Source organism: Sceloporus occidentalis, unplaced genomic scaffold (genome assembly GCF_023333645.1).
Source record: "Sceloporus occidentalis isolate IW3139 unplaced genomic scaffold, rSceOcc1.0.p SCAF_3, whole genome shotgun sequence".
NCBI lineage: Eukaryota > Metazoa > Chordata > Lepidosauria > Squamata > Phrynosomatidae > Sceloporus > Sceloporus occidentalis.
Genome location: NW_028316983.1, coordinates 223,203,545 through 223,230,122, shown reverse-complemented (window position 1 = coordinate 223,230,122; position 26,578 = coordinate 223,203,545). Strand labels below are relative to the sequence as shown.

General features: G+C 36.3%; 1 protein-coding gene across 49 annotated transcripts in view; it reads right to left on the bottom strand.

The window, feature by feature from the left end:
• RIMS2 (regulating synaptic membrane exocytosis 2) overlaps nucleotides 1-26,578 on the bottom strand; it is a 454,948-nt gene that overhangs the window by 171,593 nt on the left and 256,777 nt on the right. For 35 of the 49 annotated variants that reach the window (XM_089517761.1, XM_089517766.1, XM_089517768.1 and 32 more), the window contains 4 exons: nucleotides 16,603-16,774; nucleotides 14,737-14,890; nucleotides 8,927-8,953; nucleotides 108-176 (listed from right to left, as the gene is read on the bottom strand). In XM_089517761.1, coding sequence (XP_089373887.1) covers nucleotides 108-176; nucleotides 8,927-8,953; nucleotides 14,737-14,890; nucleotides 16,603-16,774 — 422 coding nt within the window. The remainder of the gene's footprint in view (nucleotides 1-107; nucleotides 177-8,926; nucleotides 8,954-14,736; nucleotides 14,891-16,602; nucleotides 16,775-26,578) is intronic. The other 14 variants (XM_089517789.1, XM_089517785.1, XM_089517813.1 and 11 more) reach the window with 1 other exon arrangement.

Sequence of the window (26,578 nt, the reverse complement as noted above, 5' to 3'; positions counted from 1 at the left end):
AAAAGCTTTCAGATTCATTAAGTACTAATACGTACTTTTCTCTGATTCACGTTGGGAGCTAGATTATATTGTGACATTTCTAAAGTGAGCAGGAAAAATTTTCTTACCTGACACTACTCCTATTCCATCATCACAATCATAGTCTGAGACTTCACTATCACTTATTCGTTTGGATCCTAAAAAAAAAAGAAAAGAAAAAGAACTATTATTGGATTAATTCTACTATTATACAAAATGAAGGCTATATTTATGAAAGTTCATTAATAGTTAACAGTCAGTCAGTATATTCATTTGTTTCTCATAAGACAAATGATAGTTGCCAACACACAAAGAATAATAGAATTTCAAATATTAATGAAGCAAGCATAGCACTTACTAAAAGAACTAGAGCTTAGTCAGCAAATGCAGATTCTAAGTCCATTATGACTCTTTAATATTGGGTCATGTAAGGAAAAGCAAGTATATGTTCAAACATTAGTTGCCTCCTTAACTTTATGTAAACATGCTTACCCTCTTCTTTTTATTTCTACGCAGCAGAGAAAACAAATTGTCCCAGAGTTTGCAGTCAAGCATATTTAATTTAAGTTTTTATAATACAAGACTCCTACTGCATTTTGGCCTTCTTGGAAAATGTAAGATTCAAAATGAGTAAATATTACAGTTAGGTGAATCAATGAACAGAACCAAAGAGACTGAAAAGAATACCCCTTTCAAATCTCCTTCGACATGTGTGTAGTTTGCAAATGTCACAGAAGAGAAACATAGCTAAAACAAAACAAGTGCCTTCCCCTTTTATATTCATAAAGAGGACCAAAGTTGTTGTATGACGTAGACTGAAATACAGCAACGCAAGTGGTGCTGTTGGACTTTGGAACAGTAAGCCCATTCAGCAAAATGGAAGGTCTAAACACAGGAAAGTTGGTATATCAACATTTCAAAGGATTCAATAGAGTGCATTGTGATGTCCTGCCAGGACTGATTGAAACTTTCCCCTGCATTTTCTTTCATTTTGGTTCAGGCCATAGTATGTTTAGTGTAGAAAAGTTCTTTGTATTAGTTTGTGGGAGGAGCTGTAGGATTCCCCTGCATTATTTCCAGGTTTGGTTTGCCCTTTCCCAACATGCTCTGCTGTAGCTAGAGGTTTTTAGTGGGGGAGCAGTTTTTGCTGAGAGCAAGCAGAGAGCTGTATTTTGGTGGCAAGCAGGCCCAGACAGCCGGAAAGGGCATTTCTTACACCTCAGCCGAATTAGTTACCATCAGCAAGAAAATAAAGGAGTTCAGGAGCTGAAAGACCCTGCACCAGCTCCATTGAGTGAGGAGAGCAAACCATCAGACCCAGAAAGATGACAACCTGAAGATTGCTGCAACTGTAAAGTACCTTTTGTTTAGAGCTGGGGAGGAGAAAACTCTTTATTTTGTCCTTTAAATTAAATTTCCCCCCTTTTGAACTTCACATTCAGCTTCAGAGCCTTTTTTGGGTAGAAGAGTTTGATCTCACCAGGGTACTGGCGTTGCACACCCAAACCTGCCACCACCTTTAGTTGGGTGTGTCTTCATATGCATATTACCACGTGAAGAGGAGCCCCCTATAAAATCATTAAGTCTGGAATCTAAAATTACTTAACTGCACCATTTAGCACCATTTAGGGATGGGCAACTGCCGAGGGGATGAGGGCCATTCCACCTCATGCTCATTCAGTAGCCCAGACAGGTGTGTAACTTCTTGCCATCATTTTGGCCATCTTTAAGGTTATTTTTTCTTTTTCTTAGGGTTAGGAGGGTTTGGGATTATGAATGGCTGGGGAAGTGAAATAACACACTTGCAGATGGTTTGGGGGCTTTTGGCCAGCTTTTACCTGAAAACTGTCCTGATTTTTTTAATTGGAAAATTGTATCTAGAAAGCAATGCCATAATCACAAAAAGTCAACATGGGTTTCAGAGAAACAAGTCATGTCAGACAAATCTAATCTCTTTTTTTGATAAAATTACCAGCTTGGTAGATGAAGGGAATTTCATCAAGGCTTTTGACAGGGTTCCTCATGACATTCTTGCAAACAAGCTAGTGAAATGTGGGCTAGACAAAGTAACTGTTACATGGATTAGTAATTGATTGACTGGCCGAACCCAAAGGGTTCTCAACAATGGCTCCTTTTCATCCTGGAGAGAAGTGACCAGTGGGGTCCCACAGGGCTCTGTCCTGGGCCCAGTGCTGTTCAATATCTTTATCAATGACTTGGATGAAAGAATTAGGGGCATACCTATCACATTTGCAGATGACACCAAACTAAGAGGAATAGCTAATACTCTAGAGGACAGGATCAAAATTCAAAATGACCTTAATAGATTAGAAAGCTGGGCCAAAGCTAACAAAATGAATTTCAACATGGAGAAATGTAAGGTACTGCACTTAGGGCGGAAAAATGAAATGCACAAATATAGAATGGGTGATACCTGGCTGAACGAGACTACATGTGAAAAGGATCTAGGAGTCCAAGTAGACCACAAGTTGAACATGAGTCAATAGTGCGATGCAGCAGCTAAAAAGACCAATGCAATTTTAGGCTGCATCAATAGAAGTATAATGTCCAGATCAAGGGAAGTAATAGTGGCATTCTATTCTGCTCTGGTCAGGCCCCACCTGGAATACTGTGTCCAGTTCTGGGCACCACAATTCAAAAAGGATGTTGAGAAACTGGAGCGTGTTTAAAGGACGGTGACTAAAATGGTGAAAGATCTGGAAACCATGCCCAATGAGGAGCGACTGAGGGAGCTGAGGATGTTTAGCCTGGAGAAGAGCAGGTTAAGAGGTGATATGATAGCCCTGTTTAAATACTTGAAGGGATGTCATATTGAGGAGGGAGCTAGATTGTTTTCTGCTGTTGCAGAGACTAGGATCCAGAAAATGGATGCAAGCTACAGGAAAAGAGATTCCACCTGAACATTAGGAGGAACTTCCTGACAGTAAGGGCTGTTCGACAGTGGAACACACTCCCTCGGAGTATAGTGGAGTCTCCTTCCTTAGAGGTCTTTAAACAGAGGCTGGATAGCCATCTGTCAGGGATGCTTTGATTGAGATTTCCTGCATGGCAGGGGGTTGGACTAGATGGCTCTTGCGGTCTCTTCCAACTCTGTGATTCTATGATTCTAGGCTCTAAGGTCTTCAGAAGCCACATACAGGGGGTCCCAAGGACCACATGCAGCCTGTTGTTGTTCTATGCTTTCAAGTTGTTTCTGACATGCCAAGAAAACCCCATAATACATTTGCCTTAGGACTGCTGTAAGTCAGAAATGACTTGAAGGCACACAACACACACACAAAGCAAACCTATCACAGGGTTATTTTAGCAAAATCTGTTCAGAGGGTTTGCTTTGTGCTGTCCTCTAAGACTAAGAGAGTGTGACTTGCTCAAGGTCACCTACTGGGTTTACATGGCTGAGCAGGGATTCAAACCCTAGCCTCTAGAGTCGTAGTCCAACACTCATACCACTACACCATGCTACCCACCCCTCATTTAGCATAGATAAGTTTATTGTGAATGCAAGACTGTGATTTTAATATAAACCCTTTGACATTTCAGATAACCTACTCTGTCGCAAAACAGTAGAACTCTCCCACAAAGGGGTTAATAGCCATCTTTCTCATTAACATGACTGGGTAATATTTACATTTGTGTTAACTATTGTCAACCACTGTGTGTTCATAACTCAGCATTTAAAACCACATTTGAACTCTACTACAAATCCTAGATTAGGAACAGAACTTGATTGCTTTTAATCTCTCTTTAACTTTGTAGACATTGTTGGTGTAATATGCCTTTAAACAACAGAAAAATACTTTTACTGACTGAATGGTGACTCACAGCCAACATTCTATATTAGTGAATCAGGAGACTGGTCACATATCAGTTGACAGTCGAGAACTGACAGTTGGAATGTTTGTTTGGTTGTGAGTTATTGTTGGATCAGCAGGTTGCTTGATGTAAGATACTGTGAGTTAGTTTGTAGCTGTGAGGCAGACTTTGGAATTGATTGACAGTCAGAGAAGAATACACACACACACACACACACGTATATTGTATTATATTGTACATATTACAACTGAAGATAAAAGCCTCCAGAACCTTGGATGAATCAACTGTGTTTTGTGTTTTGTTTTGTTTTGTATTGTGAAAAGTGTTCAGTGCACTGCCAATACCAATAGCTGGGTTTTGTTGTTTTGTTTGTATATTCTGCTGTGTATATTGTTTTTTGGCTGTAGCTGGATGATTTTTCTGATAGCTGGTCCCAATTTAATATACTTGCCAACAGACACATCATTGAACCAAGATGAAAGGGAGTGAAAGCCCAGGTGTATTAATATGAGAAAGGGAAAAGGGCTGGGATTGGGGTGATGAAAAGATGACTGGAAAGTTAAATTGAACACAAGAGGGAGAATTCTAGCTGGAATCCATATAGGGAACATCAATTGAAAGAAATGCTTCTCTCAGCAGAATCTGGAGGAGGTGTTCTCTCCTAACTGGTGCAGCCACCTGCCTACTCCAAAAACTTGCTCCAAGCTTTCAACAAACCCTTTGAGGATGGTTTACAGGAGGCACTGAAGACTGTAGAGGAAAGTTTATTAGTAAAAATAATATGTCATACTGCTGCTCCTGCTGCAGTACCAGTACAAGGTTTAATTTAGCTATCTGCCAGTAACCTCTGAATGCTAATAAAAAGCCAGAATTTACTGAAAAGGCAGTAGCTCCTTGCACAAACAGGGCTCAGATCTCCCACTCCAAAGTGACACAGGCTTTAAGATTCCCAACACCAAAATTAAAAGTGGCATAGCATGAGCTACGGGTGTACATAACGTCAGAACGAGTAGGTAGAACGGGGCTGGCAAAGTGCAGATCATAAACTGTTTACAGCCCCAGTCTCTCTAAAGAAAAACACAGGCCCCTTTCTTACCTCCTTATCTCCCCCCCTCCCCCATTTATGGCCCTCAAAATGCTAAACACACTCATTATGTACAAGAATTGTAATTTCTCCCCTAAAGGCCTTTTAGACTTATCCAACTGCTTTTGAAAAAAGACCATCAAGGGCCTAAAAAGGATGCGGTTTGAAAACAGGATGAAATGGCTTATTGCATCACCTAGAGACCCTGAAAACTATCACCTTGCCCTAAATACTGGAGTTATGCAAGAACAGCAGAAATTGGAACAGTAGGTATGACTCTCCATGGTCCCCATGTTCAACTTACAGATAAACAAACTTAACATATATAAAAATGACAAACTAAGTTAAATAAGGTGGTCAAAAACAGAGGAAGAAATTAGGTATTAAATAAGCAACTAAAATTATTATTATTATTATTATTATTATTAATTATTATTATTATTCCACTTAATCACTTGGGATCCAAGCAGATTACAGCAATAAAACAAGATACAGTTAAAACTCTAAAAAAAAAACTATCCCTCCCCCCAGTATAAAAACATAGTAATCCTAAAAAGAGATTAAACCAGAGAGATATTAAAACAATAGTATAAAATCACAGTTAAAATCAGTAGAAGATGTGTAAAAAAGAACTGTATAGCAGGGGTCCAGATAGGATGGAAAAGGGGATGGAGAAAAGAGGAGAGAAGTGAAGGGGGAAGAGGCAGGAAAATAAAGGTGGACCTAGTCTGGAAAGGCCTGCCGGAAGAGATCCATCTTAATAGCCTTCTTAAAGGTTTCCAAGGTGGTAATTTGATGGATCTCATCCAGCAGGTCATTCCAGAGTCTAGGAGCAACTGCTGAAAAGGAATGCTGGGTCACTGCCGAAAGTCTAGTCCTCTTTGGTTGAAGCAGATTCTTCCCAGCAGAACAAAGAGCGCGGGGAGGATGATATGGGAGAAGGCGTTCCCACAAGAAGTCAGGACCCAAGCCATGTAGGGCTTTAAAGGTTAAAACCAACACTTTGTATCTGGTGGTAATTTGGAAAAGGGCCTGAGGAGTGGGAAGATTATTCCTGTGGATAATGTGCAGGATGAACAATTTCAGGTAATTGCTTTCCTAATGATGAGCTTGTGTGTTGCGTTTGAACTAGGATGTAAGTCAGCTGATAAATTAGGTAGAGCTACATGACCCACATCAACAATAAGAAATACATAAAACACCCATGGATCAGAAATAAGTGCTAAAATGGTTGATACATAAACATCTCAGCTTGATTTTTGAAAGTATAAAAAGAAGAGAGGTAGCGATAAAACAAATATTTGACTAAACAACCATAAATATTTCTGTGTTTTGTAATTCTCTGAATTATTTTATAACAATCTTTCTTAGCCACCTAAAGGGAAAAAAGAAATAATGGCTAGCGGAACAACTGAAGTCAAAACAATTTTATTTTCTTCCTTGGTGATGTAAAGTGTTTCACAGATAAAAGTAGCAAATGCAATGTACCCTGAAGGGAGAAAGAGTTATACACAATAAATCTGAGCTAGAGAACACTGGCTAGCAGATGTTATTATGAAGTTATTGCACAATGTGTAGAGATCAATCAATGAAATAGGAATGTACAGATTAAATTAGAAGACATGAATTGATTTATACTAAATTAACTGAATTAAATCCCTACTGATATCAATGGGAAAAATTAGTTATTACTAAAGTTGCACTGATATTCAGTTAATTTAGGCTGCACCTGCACTGTAGAAATAATCCAGGTTGACATCACTTTAACTGCCATGACTCCATGCTATGGAATTCTGGGAACTGTAGTTTTTGGGGGCACCAGAACTCTCTGACAGAGAAGGCTAAATGTCTCCCAAAACCACAGTTCCCAGTATTACACAACACTAAGCTATGGCAGTTACAGTGGTGTCAACCTGTATTATTTCTGCATTGCAGATGCAGCCTCAGTCTAGGTTCAGTATAAAATAAGGTTCTAGATTATTGCTAAATATTGCTGTTGTTTAATATTGCTGTTGTTTAACCGGATGAAGGAATTTTGCATAAAATATTTTAAAAAACCTAATATTTAAAGAAAAAGTTGATGTGCTAAGCATATTGATTTAAAAAAAATAGAGAGCTAGCACAAAGACTATCATCATGAAGCAGTTCCCCTGTAAAGTTATACAGGCATATTCTATATACTGAATTTTCAAAAAATTACAAAGATTGGACAAAGAATACCATTATGAAGCAGTTGTCTTGCCTGTACAGGTGAACATGTAAATATATTTTAACAATAAAGAACTGGAAAAAAACCAAAAGAAAAAAAGTCTTTATATGATTCTAAGTCAAGTATACTTCCAGAGTTGGGAACTTGTGGCCCTCTGTCTTCTGTTGGACTTCAACTTCCATCAGTCCCAGACAATACAACCAATGGTCAAGGGTGATAAGAGTGATGTTCAAGCACTATCTGGAAAGCCATAGGTTTCTCATTCTTTGTAAACTGAGATGCACTTGAGGGATAATATTGCGCTTATACTACATAGATCAAGGTTGAATGATAGAAATGAGTTCAGTAAACACAAATTAACCAGTATGAGGACATGCTACAAAGATGTTAGAGACATTATATGTAATTTGATTTGAAAAACAGTTATGCAGGCTAGTTCCTAGTCTTCATGTTTTGGTCATATTGCAGCTCCAATATACTGGCTTTGCTTCTCCTCTAGAATCAATATGTAAATTAAAGTGCCAATATGATTAAAGAAGGGTGAATACAATTTTTCTTCCTACTCAGGTAGGAATGACTTTCAGCTCAAGGGCCAAAAGCAATATCAGAGAGGTTTTAAAGTGGTTCAAGTATGGTGAAGTCCAGTGGTGGTGATTCTTGCCAGTGCCAGGCAAGACAAAAGTGAAAAGGAATGAGACCAAAAATACTATCTTAGCTTAATGTACTCTGTGGAATCTCAAGACTTGTGGCTGAATCAGACCCTTAGAGGCCCCCCATTTATTCATGATTTGGTGATTTCCCAGTTTTCTTGGAGGGGAAGGGCATTCTAAAAGGTTGAAATGCTTATGGTTTAGTTGCTGGCAGTAAGCGGCTTAAATTAAGCTATGCCGGTTTTCTAGCACAATACCACGATGTACTACCACCATTTCCAGAATGGCTAACCTACAGTGAAGGAAATAAAGTATACAAGGATAAGGAATCTATGATTTAAGGCTAAACATTGGCTTACAGAAAGTGTAAATGAAACACAACGTATCCTAAAAGAGAAGTAATGATTGGAAATTCAATTTTTTTGTACATTAACCCTGTCAGTAAAGCACTGTTGCTCAGATATATTTTATCTTCCACAGTTTTGCATCGGAATTTTTTAATAATTCACAATAAAGTGGATTATTTCTTTATTTTTCCATTTATATCTGTTTCAGTATGGATGAAAATCTATAATGTAATTGATTTTTTTTGTTTTTTATCGTTATACAAATTTACAAAAACAAATTTGTCATGAAAAAATTTTGAAGTTTTTTACACCCATCCATATAAATATTAACAACATACATAGCTCTTTGAAACAAACATAAATTTGGATTTAATTCTCTTTCTTATAACTGATACATAAATATCTTAACATATAGTCATAAACTTGACTTTCAACATAGAGTGGTCTTATCTTGTATATTCTTAATGATTTCTTAATTTTTAACAGAACTCTTGCAGATTGTACTAATGTTAATAGTGTTATATAAACCCTCAATTAAAATCACAACAAATAAAGAGGGTTAGGAAATAAATGGATATTTTTTTTCCACAAAATCTTCATAACACTAAGCAACTAGATTAAAACTAATGCTAGGATAAAAGACCTATTAATGAAAAGCAAGAATAAGATATCCACAAAACAAATCAGCAATCATAATGGTGCACAACAAGTAGCAGAAGCGCATCAATAACTTAAAATACATTCTTAACGTATGCAAGCAATAAGCAGCATGCTTGTAATTTACCTGAATTATATGAACAAAAGCCTTTATCTGGAAAACAAATGTTAAAATGAAGTGATATCAGAAAAAAAAAAACCACGTGAACTCTTGATATGCAACAGGAATGTACCAAATCTGGGAGCTTAATTATATAGAACTGCACCTTACTTTCTATAAGGAAGACCAGTTATCAATTATGTAATTAAGTATTACAGTTTAATCCTATGCATGTATACACAGATGTAATTCCTACAACATTCAATTGGGTTGCCTTACCTACAAGCAAAGTGGTTGTGGATGCCTGCTAGTACAACAGAACTTTCTGTCATTCTCTTTTCCTTGCCCACATCCTTGCCCACTGTACTGCTTGAAAACTGTCTCCCCCATTTTGAGGGTGCACCAAGGGAAGAGGGTTTCAGGAAAAGACCTCTTTTCTCCATGTTCTGCCAATAGTAGGAGTTTTTTTCAATGAAGTCACCTCAGCATGGACTCAGACCTCAGCATGGATGCCCAGGTTTCAGCAAGGGGCAGGAGTGTATTTGCTGAAACTCATTCGTCAGCCTATTCCTTGAGATGTCAGATCTGGAAATAGTGGCATATGCCTTCATTACATTGCAGTTGGATTCCTGTAATGCAGTCTACAAGGGGCTGCCTTTGGAAACTGTTTGGAAATGTCACTGGGTCCAAAATACTGTGGCAAGTTTCTCTTCCTCTCTTTCTACTTCCTTCCACCTTTCCTAGCATTATTATTTTTCCCAGTGAGTCATGTCTTCTCATAATGTATCCGAAGTGCATCAGCCTAAGTTTTGTCATCTTGGCTTCCAAAGAGATTTCTGGCTTGATTTGCTCTAGGGTCCCCATTTGTTTGTCTTTTTGGCTGTCCATGGGATCCCCAGCACAACATCTCAAATGGGATCCCCAGCACAACATCTCAAATGAATTGATTTTCTTCCTATCTTGTTTCTTAACTGTCCAGCCCTCACATCCATAGATGGTAGTGAGGAATACAATGGTTTGTATGATTTTAACTTTTATGCTGAGTTGTATATCTTTGCATTTTAGGATCTTTTCTAGTTCTTTTATTGCTGTTCTTCCCATTCTTAATCTTCTTCTGACTTCCTGACTGCATTCCCCATTTCTATCAATGTTGGATCCCAGGTATGAGAACTATTTTACTATTTCTATTTCTTCATTGTCTAGCTTGAATTTGTGTAGATTCTCCGTGGTCATTATTTTTGTTTCCTTATTTTCAATAGTAAGCCTGCTTTTGCACTTTCTTCCTTGATCTTTCTTAACAGTTGTTCCAGGTCTGCAAAGTTTTTTGCTAGTATTATGGTGTCATCTGCATATCTTAGATTGCTGATATTCCTTCTTCCTGTTTTCACTCCTCCTTCTTCTGTGTCCAGGCCTGCTTTTCCTATAATACATTCTGCATATAAGTTGAACAGGTAGGATGCAGCCTTGTCTGACTCCTTTGCCAGTTGGGAATCATTCTGTTTCTCCATGTTCAGTTCTGACGGTAGCCTCTTCTCCTAAGTACAAATTCCTCATCAGGACTATCAGATGTGTTGGCACTCCCATGTCTTTAAAGGTGTTTCACAGCCTTTCATGATCTACTGTATGCATCAAAGGCTTTGCTATATGCTGATTTTCTTTTGGAATTCCCTCATGACCTCCATTAGCCATCGTATGTTTGCAGTGTGGTCCCTAGTGCCTCTTCCTTTCTTGAACCCCACTTGGATCTCTGGGATTTCTCTCTGCATGTATGGTTGAAGTCTATCTTGCAGAATTTTGAGCATAATATTGCTTGTGTGGGAGATTAGTGCTATGATCCTATAGTTGCTGCAATCTTTTGTGTCTTCGTTTCCATTCTGTTGGCCATTGTTTTGTTTTCCATATCTGTTAACATAATAAAATAAATAAATAGAACTTTTATTTCTACCCCGCTTTTTGTTAAAACAATCAAAGTTAACACGGTAGTTGACTCTGCCAGCATGGACTGCAGCAGTTTGATTGGCATATCATCTGTTCCTGGTGATTTATTTTATTTTATTTTTGCCATTTCCCTTATTGCAGCTTCCAGCTCACTTTTTAGAATTTTGGGTTCATCTTCATATGGCTCTTCATTCCACATGTCATTCATTTTATCATCTCTTTTATATAACTCTTCTGGGTGTTACATCCAATGTCTTTTTATTTCTCCTTGGTCTTGAATTATGTTATTTTTATTGTTATAGAGTGTCCTAGTCCTTTTTTGAAATTTCCTTTGATTTCCCAGATCTTGTGGAATAGGTCTCTCATTCTTCCCTTTTTGTTGTTATCTTCTATTTCTTTGCATTGATCATTGTAGTAGTTTTTTTAATCTTTTTGCATTAGCTGTTGTACTGTTGCATTCATGGTTCTTAGTTTGTTCCTATCTCCCTTTTGTTTTGCTTCTCTTCTTTCCATTATTACTTGTAGCATTTTATCCATCAGTTTCTTCTCTCTCTCTTTGTCTACTGAGAGTGTCTCTGTGCATTTTCCTTTTATTATGTCCCTGGCTCCAGATCATAGTTCTTCTGGTTCTCAGTCTATTATGCTTAGTAGCACAAATCTGTTTCTTATATTGTCAATAAATTCCGATGAGATATTGTTTAGATCATATTTTGGTATGATTCCTGGTTTTGTTTTCGTCTTGAGTTTTACTTTTATTTTTGATATGAGTAGTTTGTGATCTGAGCCACAGTCAGCACCTGATATAAAACCTGAAATTATTTGTTCTTGCATGTGAAAATAGCATCTTCCAACTCTATAGTTCAAGGAAATCAAAACATCTGGAAAGGTGGCAATATCCCAGCTATGTTGCATTAGTAGGGAGGGGAAAAGCTTTTTGTTCTAATAATAAGTTAGTATCAGGATCTGATATGTTTAGACTGAATTTTAACAATGTAGTATTTGCTAGAACACTCTTTATAAAGCAATTAATTGTCTAAAGTAGATATGGGCAAAGTATGATTCCTGGTTTTGTTTTCGTCTTGAGTTTTACTTTTATTTTTGATATGAGTAGTTTGTGATCTGAGCCACAGTCAGCACCTGATATAAAACCTGAAATTATTTGTTCTTGCATGTGAAAATAAAATGTAAAAATTTACATCCCTAGGCCCTAGTAATTGAGGACCACACTCTAAGAGTTTTAGGATCTTTAAAAGCCATAGTACAACAATCCACACAATATTTATTCATTTATTTATTTATGTAATATCCTGCCTTTGTCCAAACAGAGGACTCAAGGCAACTTACAATAAAATGTATTGTGTGAGCTTTATTGGCCTATTATGCTAGAGGAACAAAGTCAAACATGTAATTTAATATTTCTGTACATTAGGCCATGTTGTACTACAGCTGCACAGGTGGGCCCTTCAGTGCCTGACTCTACAACTGTGCTCTTTGAGTTTCAGGAATGGGCCCATACCAATCTGTTTTCTGATTCTGTTGTTAGAAAGATGTTTTATGCTGTGGAAGTTATCTAATGCTGTGACTTCTGTTGTGTTGGTTACCTACGGAAACCAACACAACAGGAGGCTTACACAGTAACTAGTGAAAAATAGGAGAAAAAAAACAAAAAATAGGTATACTATATATTATATTTAGTATTATTATTATTATTATTATTATTATACTTTATTTATATAGCACTGTAGATTTACACATCACTAAGTATGAATGTTAATGAGTAAAGGAATGCTACAAAAATTCTTAACCAATATATATATAATTGAACAATTCTAAATAAAGATGAAATGATGATGTAATTGATATAGGAGTATAACAAATGTAAATAAAGAGTTCAACCAAAAAACACCTTGCAAGGATATAAGGTGATAAAATGACAAATTCTTCTGTTTACACCAGTCACCATGGCCACAAGGTGAGATCACTTGGTATCTTTGAGATATCTTGAATTATAAAGTCCACTTTTCCTGACTATGCACCATAGCTGGGGCATATGAGATTGTAATCCAAACCATTTGAAAATATTTGTAGGTTACTAGATTCTCAACCTTTGGTGTAGGACATGTCAGAACTACATACAGAGGCATTGACAGTATAAGTATTAACATTTAAATAATCATAGTGAAGGGACAGATGTAATTTGCAAGTTATAATGGGACTATAGGAACCCTGCCAGACCACTCAAAGATGGAACTGCTTGAGAAGTTTACAAGCTGTACATGAAGGCCTCTTCTGTTTGACTCATGTATTTAGATTTTAGAAGTGTCCATTGATTAAATGGGTCTACTCTGATCAGACTACCAGTTGTGTTTAGGTCAAAGATTTCACCAAAATATGATGATTAACCCTATACCATATAGGGTAAGACCATATATGGTTGTTTAATAGCTTTTTCAAGCAATATAGACCTTGTGTATACATATAACAAAATAGTTTTGATATGGTGTGGAATACTAAAATAAAATTTGGAAAACCATCCATATAAATAGAAACTATGTATTTATTCCATAATGCCAAAAATGGAATTATTTAGAAACTAAGTGGCAGTATTTTCAGGACATATAAAATGACTGTAAGCATCTTATTGGTAGTTGCCAACTTTATTTGTAGAGTCTGGACAACTGTAAGGTGGTCAGAATGCATCTCTAGTCTGCAGAATACTAACAAGAAGGTTGAGTGGTCACTTCCTCTAGCCAACTCCCAGTCATCCTTGCACCAATGGGTAATGCAGAAAATTTTAGATTTTCATATCCAAGGGTTACCATACTTCACTGAAATATGGACAATTCCATTTATACATCAAATTTGCTTTGGATGCCCTTATAAGTGGAAGGGGGACATATTAACATTTTAAGAAAATAAACACAATGGCCTAAAACTAATAGTTAGTCTAATTAGTGTTGCATTGATTGATTTAATGGCAACATGTATGAAAGTAACATTGATTTAGTGGATCTACTCCTGCAGGGATTAATAATTGGATTTAAACCAGTATTACACAGTGATCAAGAAACCTGAACCAACGAATAGGATTTTGTAATACTGAAGACCAAGCACATTCTGGAAGTGAGAACAAACCCATTCTGTTTTTATGGGTTTCAGTAAACAGGATTAGACTATATTTCTGGTGGGATTTGGTAATATACTTTTATTAGTATTTTATATATCATTTTGTTTTGGTTTGGTTTCAGGTTTCTAAACATTATAATGCACCCAAAGAGATACTGCTATAGATTAGTGAAAATTAAAAATTGGACAATACTGTACTTTAAATGAAATTTTAGAAGTTCAATATTTAACAAGTTAAAGGTCATATTTACAACTACACATATGTTTAAACGTTAAAAGTATAACAATACTGGAAGTATTTCAGTGGAGAAACTAAAAAGAAAAGAAAAAGAAAGGAAATAGAGGAATCTTAAATAAAACCAGGTTTCATTTACAAAAACTGCATGCTAGTATTATCATCAGTAATAGATTAGCCAAGATAATCAAAGATCAGCACATTGTGATTTGCAGCATTCTATTTTCCTTCATATTTTTGTGTAGGGCAACTATTATTATGAACTGTTGTAAAGACTGTAAGATGCAGCAAGTTAAAATGACTGCAGTTCAAAATTCAACCTTATCCATACATGATATCAGTGGGTATGAAAAAAGAAGCAAACAGAAGACAGAATTATACAACATTTCCAAAATACCTAGTAAGTTGAGTTAAAATAGTAAAATTATCACTTAATAAATTATAGATACCAGCTTTTCTGCATGTTTGCATCCAAAAGAAAACATTTCATTTTATTCCACACAAAATTAACACGCCATTAGTAAACTGAATAACCTACTTTGCAACCTTCGTGTGGGACTCTCTCCATGAAGTTGTCGGCGTGGCAAATATGGGGAAGGATGGGGAAGTGGCAATGAAGAGACATCATGCGTCTGAAGTTTGTACCAGTGAGGCTCATCATCTAGCAATGCTGTCTCTAATTCAATTAGAATCTAAAATGGGAATCAAATAGATGTATTAAAGTGCAAAAGATAATTCGTACTAAAAGTTGTAAACTATAAAGTATATCTATGTTCATATATTTCTAGCATTCAAAGTCAACTGGCTTCATAGCAAAAGCCTATTAGAAATCACTACAGGAACAATGCCTTATAATACTGAAAGCTTGTTACAAAGAGTTAATGTAACCTATCCTCAGCTTCCACCAATTTAAGAATAAGATTACTGATGTTGCCCATATGCACATTTTCCTGATTTAGAACACCATATTCTCCAGCTTATAACATTCATTCAATTACAAATGGAGTGACATGTTCCCAAGAAATTTTCTGGCTCAGAAAGAAAACTGAGCTTAGAACTTCATGTTCTGAGAAAGAGAAAAAAGAACTGTTGATGCCAATAACTCCAGAGCTTTGCTTCTCCCACTCTCAATGACAGATGTTCTATTGTCTGTTTCTAAACTGCTCTTATGTTCCTCTCATCTCCCTATGCCTTGAGAAAACTTTCCATGCAAGTCATTTTAACTGCCAAATTTTATGTGGCAGAAGGAAACGTTCTCCGCTGCCTCCCTCTCTTCTCTAGTGAGAGGTTGGGAATGCCTTCTGCTTGAATGTTTTTGAGTGGTTTGCTTTAAAATGTGAGCATACAATGTTTCCTTGAAATATTAATGTAAAGCTTCACTCCCAGACTTTGCGTTGTCTACCAAAATAGTTAACAACCATATGGTTCTCTTAATGAAGGCAAAATGACTTTTTCTGGATCACTAAAATGTTTCTCTAAAAGGTTATAGTTTTAAAGAAGAGGGAATAGGAATTTATATTTTGGCACCTGGCATCTCCATATATTGAATTCTTGGTTTGAACAGAAAAAAAAAATGGATGACATGCATATGTATGACTATCATATGTCAGATTTAATTCACGTTTATCCATTATATTTTGCAACACACAATACTGGAGAATACCACTTGCTCCACAGGCATCAGTTTTTAAAATTATTTTTGTTAGTTATATTTATATCTCTCTTTCGTCCAGTGAGCTCAAGGAAGCACATATGATTCCTTCTCCCCTACTTTAGCCTCAATACAACAACCTTGTGAGGGAGGCCAGCCTTCTTAACCTTCTCTGTTTATAACTCCTGCTGGATTATTATTTCTATCGTATGTTTGTCCATCCCTACAAATACTATTATCTTGGTTGATACAGCCTTTGTGTTTTTAAAACACAACACCCTTGTTCAAATGCTCTCAGAATTTGCAAGCCCCCTGAAGCAGCGAGAAGCTGCTCCAAGGCTGCCTAATGGAGCCTGAAGCTGTAAGCAAAAGGAGTGGATTTAATCCGCTTCTGTCAGTGGCCCGTTTGGGACTGCAGCAATGGCAAAGTGCAATTGTGTTTTCAATATTCAATTATAGTTGTCCTCATAGCACCCAGAAAGAAGTACACTGGCAAAAAAACCCTGTGCCTGTTCCAAATCCTGAATCCCTAAACCGGTGTACCTTTAAGTTAAGATTGCACAGTGGTCAAGTGGGATAAATTATGGAGAATCTATTATCAACACTTATGGATATTAGTTATGATGTGAAGTATAGTACGGAATGGAATATGTTTCTGAATGCCCTTTTAAACCAGAATTTTACTAACTCAGCTTTCTTAAATAGTGAGTTTAAAAATCAGTTCATTGTAAACAGTCAAATAACATGGAATACCTCTCCCAAAAATTCACTTTCTTCCTCACGAACTCGAGCTTGGTCCCAAAGAGTAATTTCCAACATTCGTTCTCTAAATTCCCTCCGATGAACTGGAGAATAAATGAATGTTTGGTTCCATTTTGGTTCCAAAGTTTTCTTTACTGTTTTCGTTCTTCTTTTGTTCTTATCACTGTAATTGAGATATATAAATTAAAAATGTTGCTATGCTATTGAATATAGGTTGCATAAAAGAACAGTTATCTGGTTGGAGCTTGAATTCAGGAACATTTCTGTTTGTGTCTCTGCACATATGCATAGTCTACAAAATAATACTCACAACTCACTTTCATACGTAAACATAAACCTTATATGCGAAATGTATCTACTATCGTCATGATTGAAATTATAATTTAGTATAACATACCAGTACCCAAACATCTCTTTTAGGAATACCTAATGTCAAATTTTCTGAACGAGAATCTTGTGCTGTACTGCAAACAGAATTCCACATTCAAAAATGACTTGCCATATGGCATGTGGGATGGCTTTTTTAGAAACAAAAGTCTTAGGTACAAGAATCAGTTGTGCAGTCCTTTGGATTAATTCCTATGGTTCATCTGCTAATACGAAGAAAATAATTTTGCAGCACCCTAAGGATTAATATAGATTTATTACTGCTTCAGCTTTCATGGCCAAAGATACTTATGGTACAACAAAATCCGCTAATTTTCAAGTTGCAAAAGGATCTCCTTTCTGTTTTTCTTTAAAAGCTTGTTTTTGTTTACCATATATATTGGATTATAAATTGACTTCATGTATGAGTCAAGATCAACTTTTGGGGCCAAAATTGTTGATCTTCACATTACCCATGGATAAGTCAAGGGTCAGACTAAAGGAGGCAGCCTGGCTGGGAGGAGGCTGCAGCGGCGATTGATCACCTTCCTTGCCTTTTCCCAGCTGGGTTGTTCCCTCTGGAGGCAGCCCAGCTGGGAAGAGGTTCGGGGGATGACTGTATCGACCCGTGCATAAGTCGACACAGGTTTTTGGGTCAATTTTTGACCTAAATTTTTTGACTTATATATGAGTATATACAGTACCTAACTTTTGCAATACAGTAAAATTATTTTGCACCTTCACAATACTGGATATCTTATGCACATCAAGTGGCAACAGTGACAATTACATTCACTTAAATTCCAGGTTGTAACACAACAAATGTGGAAAAATCAAGAGCATGTGCTAATGATCCTGCAAGGCACTGTATATAGCTGGTGGGGTTATTAGCAGTGGGACCAGAGGAAATTAAAATGTAAAAGGTAGAGAAAGTTATCACTCCATTAACAGTGGCTATTGACTGAATTAAAGCAAGTTAGTGCTTAGAAAGTTACTTTTAAAAAGTAATCTGATACACTTCCAAAACCCAGGGAAGTAATAGTAATGGCCTTCCTTTTAGCCATTTAGTTCCTTTTAAAAAATAATTAAAATTAGAATTACAAAAACACAGTAAATCACAAAGTAAAATCTTATATACTAGAAGTGGAACTCAGTTGGGGAAAGGAAAAATGCAAACGTGCTACACACATACAAAGAAAATTTGAAATAAAGCTGAACTTTAACCAAGGGGATCATGGTCAGTTTTGAAACTGGACCCATTTATTTGCATGATAAAAATGAGTAGTTTAAAAACAGTGTTATATTGCATGGAATTGCAAACAATTTGTTCAGATAATTTTTCAGTGTCTTAAAGATGTTCCTAAGGAATGGACTTGCAATATATTAAAAAATTATTATAGCTTTTCATATTGAAGACCTCTATTTCATAAGTCTCTCATGTCAGTAACAAATGGCAAGCAAGTACATGCCTTCTGGTCATTTAATATTCTTGTCAGTTGTCTGAAAAGAAAGGACGCATAACATTTCATATTACGAATACTTAAACTTGCCTTATTTTGTTTATTGAAATTAACTATGGTAGTAGTGAATCTAGATTCTTTGCCCTTCTGTATGAAACTAACAATTATCCTTTACCCTTGTAATACAAGGTCACTTGTTAGCTCTCTGGACAGGTGGAAACAATGTAATTTAGATTTGCAATACGTAGCATATTTTAGTCATTTCAATAACTGCAATTCTATTGCACCAGGTCATATTTAACTGCCCCATTCTCTCAATTTTTGTTAAATCAGATGCAGTAGTGATGTGTAATTAAAGAATTAAACTTATTCAGCTAATGATGACTTCCAGATATTTTACTGAATTCATTGTGACTCAGAAATCTGTGATTTTGTGAAACATTTCTCTGCCAACTGTTTCCATAACAACGCTCACTATTTCAGATTCCATACCTGTATGTTCACAGACCTTCAAAAAGAAATCCCACTCTCAAGACTACAGAAAGTCTTAGCAGTGTCACAAAAACACCAAGAATAAAAACTGGAATTTGGTATTTTACTGTGATGTATTACAATACATTGCACAGTTGTATTAAGGTGTCTAACTTTTATCCAGTATTCATAAACCTGCATGTCTCATTGCATATTTAGGATCTGGCCATATTATTTAATTAATTCTTAATTAATTATCTCATTAACAACTTTATGTCCTGGTTAATTGGTATAATGGGACAGTAAGCATTGTCTCAGAATCATTGTTTATGTATCAAAGCTACTCTAGTGAGTTGGGACAAGTTGAGAATTACTTTGCCTTTTATGACTGCATTTAAAAGACCCATGTACACATGTAATGTAATGCAGCAAGCTCTTTTTCAAAAGCTTTATAAAACCATCAAGACTAGGAGATTTGTGTATACAATACTTATTTGTTTTTGGACTCTTTTAAAGCAGGTAAGATACATAATAGTGGAGATCTCCCTGAGGTCACAGATGTCAATGACTACAACACCCAGAGAATAAGTATTGTCTCCACTAACTGTTTTGAATAAAGCAATTAAATCTGATAAGAAAATACAGTCTGCCCTTGCCTTACATGGGGATCCGTTCCAGACCCCCCCCCCCCACATAAGGCAAAAAGTGCATATGCTCAATGGTGTGTGTGCATACTGCGTAGCTGTGCGCGTGTGCCACTAGCACACGCGCCATTCTCCCAACCTCCTGGCAGCTTCCGTGTAAGCTGGAAGCTGCCTAGAATGATCCCGCGTATGGCGCTGGCTCATTGTAAAAGGTGTGAAAAAGTCAACAATTTCAAACTAAAAAACTTTTGTTGAAGACTTAGGGGTGAAAGTGGCAGATTCCAGCCCCCCCTTTCTAAAGACGGACTGGGACTGCTCCTTGTGGTCTCTTCCAACTCTATGATTTTATGATTCTATAATTCCTTTTGGGGGGGGGGGGCAAAAAGCCAGCTTTCCCACCCCACCTTGGCCAGAAGCCAGCTTCAAACACTCTGGCAGTGTGCAGTGTATAAACTGGAGTGGAAGCTGGGCCCCGTGTAAATGGCCAGGTAGCTTGGGAGCATGTGGCATGTAAACTCCACATTCTCACACTGTCCTGAAGGCAGCACAAAAGGGTCAGTCTGTTTTGCCCCTTAGTAATTTTTTATTTTTTATATATGGGGAGGATATCCATTGGAAAGCAGGATTTGAACCAAATTTTGAACGAATAATCTGTCAGGTTTTATGGTCAATCATGATTTCGAATATGACTACGATGGAACCAAAGGCTTTGTAAGAAAAACTTGGCTTTCAGCTTGTGAAAAAGGCTAAATATTTGGAAATTTATGTTTCAAATAAAAATTCAAATTTATTCAGAAACAATTATGTTAAAATATGTAATGAAATTTTAAAAATGATTTGCATGAATGGAAAAATTAAATTTGTCATTATTGGGTAGCATATCTACAATTAAAATGAATGTTTCACCCAAAGTGCTGTTTTGTTTCACTCTATCTACAAAACACCTAAGTGATGTACCATTTAAACAGTGGCAGAAGGATTTGTTGTTCTTTGTTTGGCAAGAGATCTAGAGCAAGATATAAGATATTACAAGATGGGGGGAAATATGGAGGTTTAGGTTTACCAGATTTGAGAGCATATTATTTTGTATGTTGTTTGGAATGGTTGAAAGAGTGATTAATTTAACAAATGAAAGGTTGCTACATAGAGAGTTCAGTTTTGAATTTGGGGTTTCATCATTATTTCTGGTACAACAAAGCTAAAGCTGAGTCAAGTTTTAATAATCACTATGTGAGACAAACATTAATATGGATTCTGAATAGATACAGATTTTGTTCAAAGATAGCTCTTTGCTGTTCGCCCATGGAAGCATTGTTGTTGTTTTTAAAGAAAGAACTATATATAAAGGTTACATACAAAAACTTGCTGATAAAAGAAAATAGTCAATTTAGACTGAAATGGAGAGAATTGGAGTTTGAAGGACATGTACTAAACTGGTTTGCTTATAGGCAATTGTTTGGAAGATTTAAAATAGTTTTTTTTTTAAAAAATCAATGGTTTAAAATAATTAAATCTGAGTTTAAAAGTCAATTATGTACAAATGATGGACATTTGATTGCTAAAATGTATAAACTGCTGTTAACGTTTGAAACAGCAGGAGAACAGATAAAAGTGAAATTGTTTGAAGTTTACTTTTATGATTTTAGGGGGGAAAGTTGTAAGTTGATTTACAGAAGGTATTTAACATCAAACAGGTTATCAAAAATGTTTAAAAATAGCTCAAATAAATGTTGGAAATGTATACACAGGAACTTTTTATTACATGTTTTGAAGCACAGAAATATTGGACTCAAATTCATTCAATGTTGGAGGACATTTTCAAAGTTTAAAACCAGAGACCTTTTTGCGAGAAATGCTAAATGAGCAAACTGAGAAGAAATATGGAAGGATCCCAAACACTTCTAACAGGGCCAGAGCAGACAGATAGGAATGAGCATCCCAAGCCTGCTCCGGCCAAAAGTGGATTGAGACCACACTAACCAGACAGCACATTCCCAAAGTAGGCTATGGCCATAGGACCCAAGCCACATCGCCAGGAGCTGGTTTACCTGGCTCCTTTTTACCCAGCTCCTTTTTGGTCCAATCCAAAGAGCTGGAGCACCACTTTGGGGTGGCTTCAGGCCACTTTGGAGGTGTGCATCATTTTAATGCTTTGGAGAATTTATATATTTTTTAAATATTTTCAAACTGTGGATGCTTGAATTCATGGATATAAAAAATCCGTGATATAGTGGGCTGACTGTATTTTTGTATTTTGCTTCTCTCTGACTCACTATATGCAACGATCCCATTCAAGCATATGCATATAATGCTACCAACTTAAATAACACTTCCTGAATCTGATGACATGGACTACAACCCATGGAAGCTTATGACAAAAAAAAAATGTCCTTTCAATCATTTAAGATTCCACAAGACTTTGCTGTTTCTGCTGCATTAGAATAATATGGCTATCCCTAAGAATTATTACTTAGTCTGACTCTTTTTCTGTTAGTTGTGTTCCTCCAGAATCTGTCGTTTTTGTCAATGGTGTTAATAACTTTTATAAATGCCAAAGGTTTATTTATGAGAACTGGATCAGAATATACTGGACAAGTTTCTCCATAGAATTTGTTTAGTCAGAGCTTCACATCATTACCTAATTAAATGCTTGAGCTGTTTAATCGCACTTTATCTCTAGCAGGTTATTTTTCCATATGAAAGAGATATATTTTTGCCTACTAAGTGTATTCCTCAGAGAGAAAGGGCTAGAAGAGACTGCTTTGCTGTCAGACAAAAACTAATTCAATAGAACAAGCTGCTTTTACTTTAAACTTGAAAGGAAACAGTAGGAGTAATTAAAAGAAAACCTCTGTGCTGCCTATCTTAAAAGAAAAGGCAATTCCTGTGAAAATTCTAAAAAAAGAAACATATTATAATTTCAAAGTACATGAATTTTGGTTCTTTCAGAATTATTTCACAGTGGAAGGAGAAGCAACGTTGGATATGTAGTCATCCCCATCTGTAATTATTCTCTCTTTCTTCTTCAACAGTTCTTCAAAGTACATGCAACTGGAAGGCAGAAAAATACTTTTTTCTCCAGGCTTTTAATAATCATTTGGCTCTGGTTATTTCAGACTTTTCTTCCTGTTCATCTGAATGCTCTTTAATACTATTACTGTTTCCAATAATTTTTCTAGTGCTACTGTTTCAAATTATTATTATTATTATTATTATTATTATTATTATGTTTTTACTTTTTTGTTATACGGTGCCCTTGGAATGCCAGTGTCATTGAACATACACACACACACAACTAAAAACCCAGAAATATGAAAGCCTCATAGAAACATGTTTCAGCTTCTGTTTTCTGCTGCTCTGTATCTGCACATATATGTATATCCATATCAGTTGCAGTTGCTCAAAAAAGCCTGAAGAAAGGGAAATCAGTTGATACCCATTACTGGGGTAATTGCAATCTTAAGTTTCTTCTTTTGAGTGGAGGCCCTCAACTTAACTTACTTCTGGAAATGCTTAAACAAGGATCGAATGAGTTCCTCAGTCTCAGGTAGTGGGTTTGCACTGACCTACTGGACTGTTAAGCTATCAACAGTGATCTTTCTACAATATCATTAGTTGCTGCAGAAATTACTACCATCTTTTAAAAAATCATAATTCTGCTTCAGGATTAATATACCTAATTTGATATATTTAAACTTTTCCAAATAAGTTTTGGACTTTTTTAGCATCTCAGCATGTCAACAGCTGAATGTCCTTTACGTATGAATTTCTGATACACTGGTTGATGGTATTGAAAGGCTATAAGGTCTAGCTGAAGCAACAGGGAAACACTCACCTTTGTCTACCATCCCACATAGGTCATCTACTGGGGCAACAAAACAACCTCTATCACATTATCATGCCTGAAGACAGATTTAAATAGAATATGCCAAAACCAAGAACCACTTTGGCCTTGTGGAAGACAAAAAAGACAAGAGGGGGGGGGGGGTAGACTCATAAAGTAAAAATTAGCCTTCTCAGAGATTATGGCAAACAAGAATGCCACTTGCATGGCAAGTAGATGCACTACCATTTCTCTCCAGGATGATGAAGAACAATTGGTGAGCTTTACTTATTTGTTTATTTGGGTTCATCAACTAGTTAAAAATCCACCTAACAATTTCCCTATGCCAACAGGCAGAAAGTGTTCAAAGAGCCTGATTATCCTAAGAGGTAGTGGGATGCCTTATCCAAAGAGAAGCAGCTACAGGGAAGTTGATCCAGTCCAGGTCATGCATGGTCATGGATGAGGAGGAGGGTGGTGGTGGACCACATCAGGTGACACCCTAAGGGGGGGTTACATCAGGCTGTGGCATTCACCTGCTTCCCTTTAAAATGCTTTAAGACATGGTGGGAGTGGGGTGAAGCTCAGTGGGAGGAGAAAGAAGAGGCCCCAGAATTTTTTAAAATTAAAATTTCAAATTTCAAAAATTTAATTTTAAAACAAAATTAAAATATTGCATTTTTAAAAAAAATATTCTTTTAAAATTTTCTTTAAAAACATCAAGCCCTTTTATAACTAATAATTAAAGATGGAAAAATTCCTTACAGTTATATAGTTGTGTAAATAATACAGTAAGGCACGACCGGCTCGAACTTCGATCATTCATCTTAAGTAGGGTTATTTAAATTACCTTTTCTTAAATATGGTTGGGGAAGATACTGCGAATACACCATATGAATGGCTAAAAAAAATGGGAGTAATACATCAATTTGTGAGTGTATGTCCATTTTGGCATGAAATCATATACAATGTCAGGAAAATAAAAAGGGAGGAAATAAAGCTAGGAAGTTTAATTTACCTTTATTTGTGTTATTGTTTTGTATCCTGGAATGTACAATCTTTATATATGAAAGCATGATTATGTATTCAGGAAATGTTTTGTTCTTTCTGAATTATGAAAAACTTAATAAAAATTATATTAAAAAAAAAAAATAAAAACATCAAATTTTAACCAAATCTTCACTATGTATATGCAAATACATTTAGGATGTCTTTATGATATTGAAATTTGAAGGTATAATTTTAATTTTGCAAGTTGTTTATTCAGTGGTATATGGGAATTATGATTTATGAGTAAAATTAGTGCAAAAAGGCATTACTAAGGATTCTGAATGGCGTGAAATGGGAGGAGGTCAATAGGGGGGGGTTTACACCATAAGTTATTGCACCGGATGACACCAAGCCTAGTGACGCCACTATTCATGGTTAATCCAAGAATATGAAGGGGGATGTAGGGACAAGTGCCCAAAACAGACAGGCATAAAAAGTGACTTCTGGCAACTTGAGGGGTGGGGCATGCACATGACTGGAAACCATGAAAGCAGCATGTCATGAGTGCTCCAACATGGAAGAGCAGCCAAAGCCAAAATGGGGCAAGACAAGGAGTCATTAATCGTAGCCAGTCAAGATTTCCAGGAACACAAACATTGAGACCACTACTAGATACTAAACATTTGCAACCACTTCAATGACATAGCTGTGTTAGTCTGGAAAATCAGTATGCAAAGGCAGCAAAAAGTACTACTGCCATAGTCTGAACAGATATACTTAGATATAATGTAGCCCATAACCCTCCCAGGTCTCCTTTCACCCTGAATGAGCTCAAAAACCTGTGGCAAAACTCAGCAGTATACACCCCCACAGCACAGTTTGTTCCAACTGTGCCATAAATCAGTGCACACTTTTCTTTAGGTGGGCAGGGGATTGCTCATCAATTGGGGAGGGGTGTTAGCAGCTGCAGATCCATTTCTTTTTCCCTTACAGACTTTTGCTCTATGTACACTTTGCTCCTTTTACCCAGAAAAAAAAACAACCTATTCTTATTTACTGGGGCCTTCCCCTTTCCATCCTGCACAGGACTACAGCTCAAGGGTATAAACATTATTTCTTTCCTTCTCTCCATCTATTTTTAAAAATTCTCTGCTGTTCTCCTTTCTTTTCCAACAAGCCAACTTTCCTCTTTCCTCTTCTTTTAAAAATCAAAACAAAAACCAAACAAAACTGTGGCCTTGTAGTACTTGAGCAACCTGTAATGCTCCCCACTTGATATAGTCCATATATAAGATTGTGATCTAACATACTGGTTGACAAGCAGAATGCTTGGGCAGGGAGAAGCATTGGTAATAATTATCAAGGTGAATAATCTTGGGACCAAGAATGGGGATAACAACCACATCAATGAACATAATCAAAATTATAATTAGAAGCATAATGGGCCAAAACTTTGAGTAACATGTTTGAAGTTTATATCTATAATCTCTCCCTCTGAATGTCATGTAAGATACTGAACCTTCTTAGTACTAGTGCTTCCATTCCAAGATGGGTGCAGGAGGCTTTTGCCTTTGTTACTGAGGATAATACCAATCAGGAAGAAGAAGAAAAAACACTTTAAAAAGGTCAGACAGTGAAAATGGATTGTCAAGATCTTCTTGGCATCCACTATCTGTACTAGATCTCTGAGCACATAATGCCTAGCTTTTTCCAATACTGAGAATTTACATGTCAGTAACATACAAAGTGGCACAATCAATCATCTGTATATACATTTTGAATAATAATAATAATAATAATAATAATAATAATAATAAATAGTAATCATATACAAGAAAACAAATATTTACAGAGGATAATAAAAGTTGCAAAGATTGAGAAATGGAAAATAAGACGGGACTGTTCCAGAATATTGCTAACTCAGTGGCATAGAAAAAGGAAGCAACAGGAATGAATAAGCACCAACATGTGTAATAAAAGGGGATGGGATTCCCATGAAAACTGTCTGGCTCAGTTCTAAAAAGTTCTAAATAGTCTGTAGAGATGCAGCTAAATCCTATTATGTGTGAGTCACAGAGATCACAAAAGAGAAACAGAGCTTTGTTCTGAAAGCTGCTGTTTCTCTGCTATTCATAAGAGAAACTATGACCTTGAAGAATCCAGTAATTTTTAATTCTTAGTATCCACAGGTAAATAATTTGAAGATTACAAAT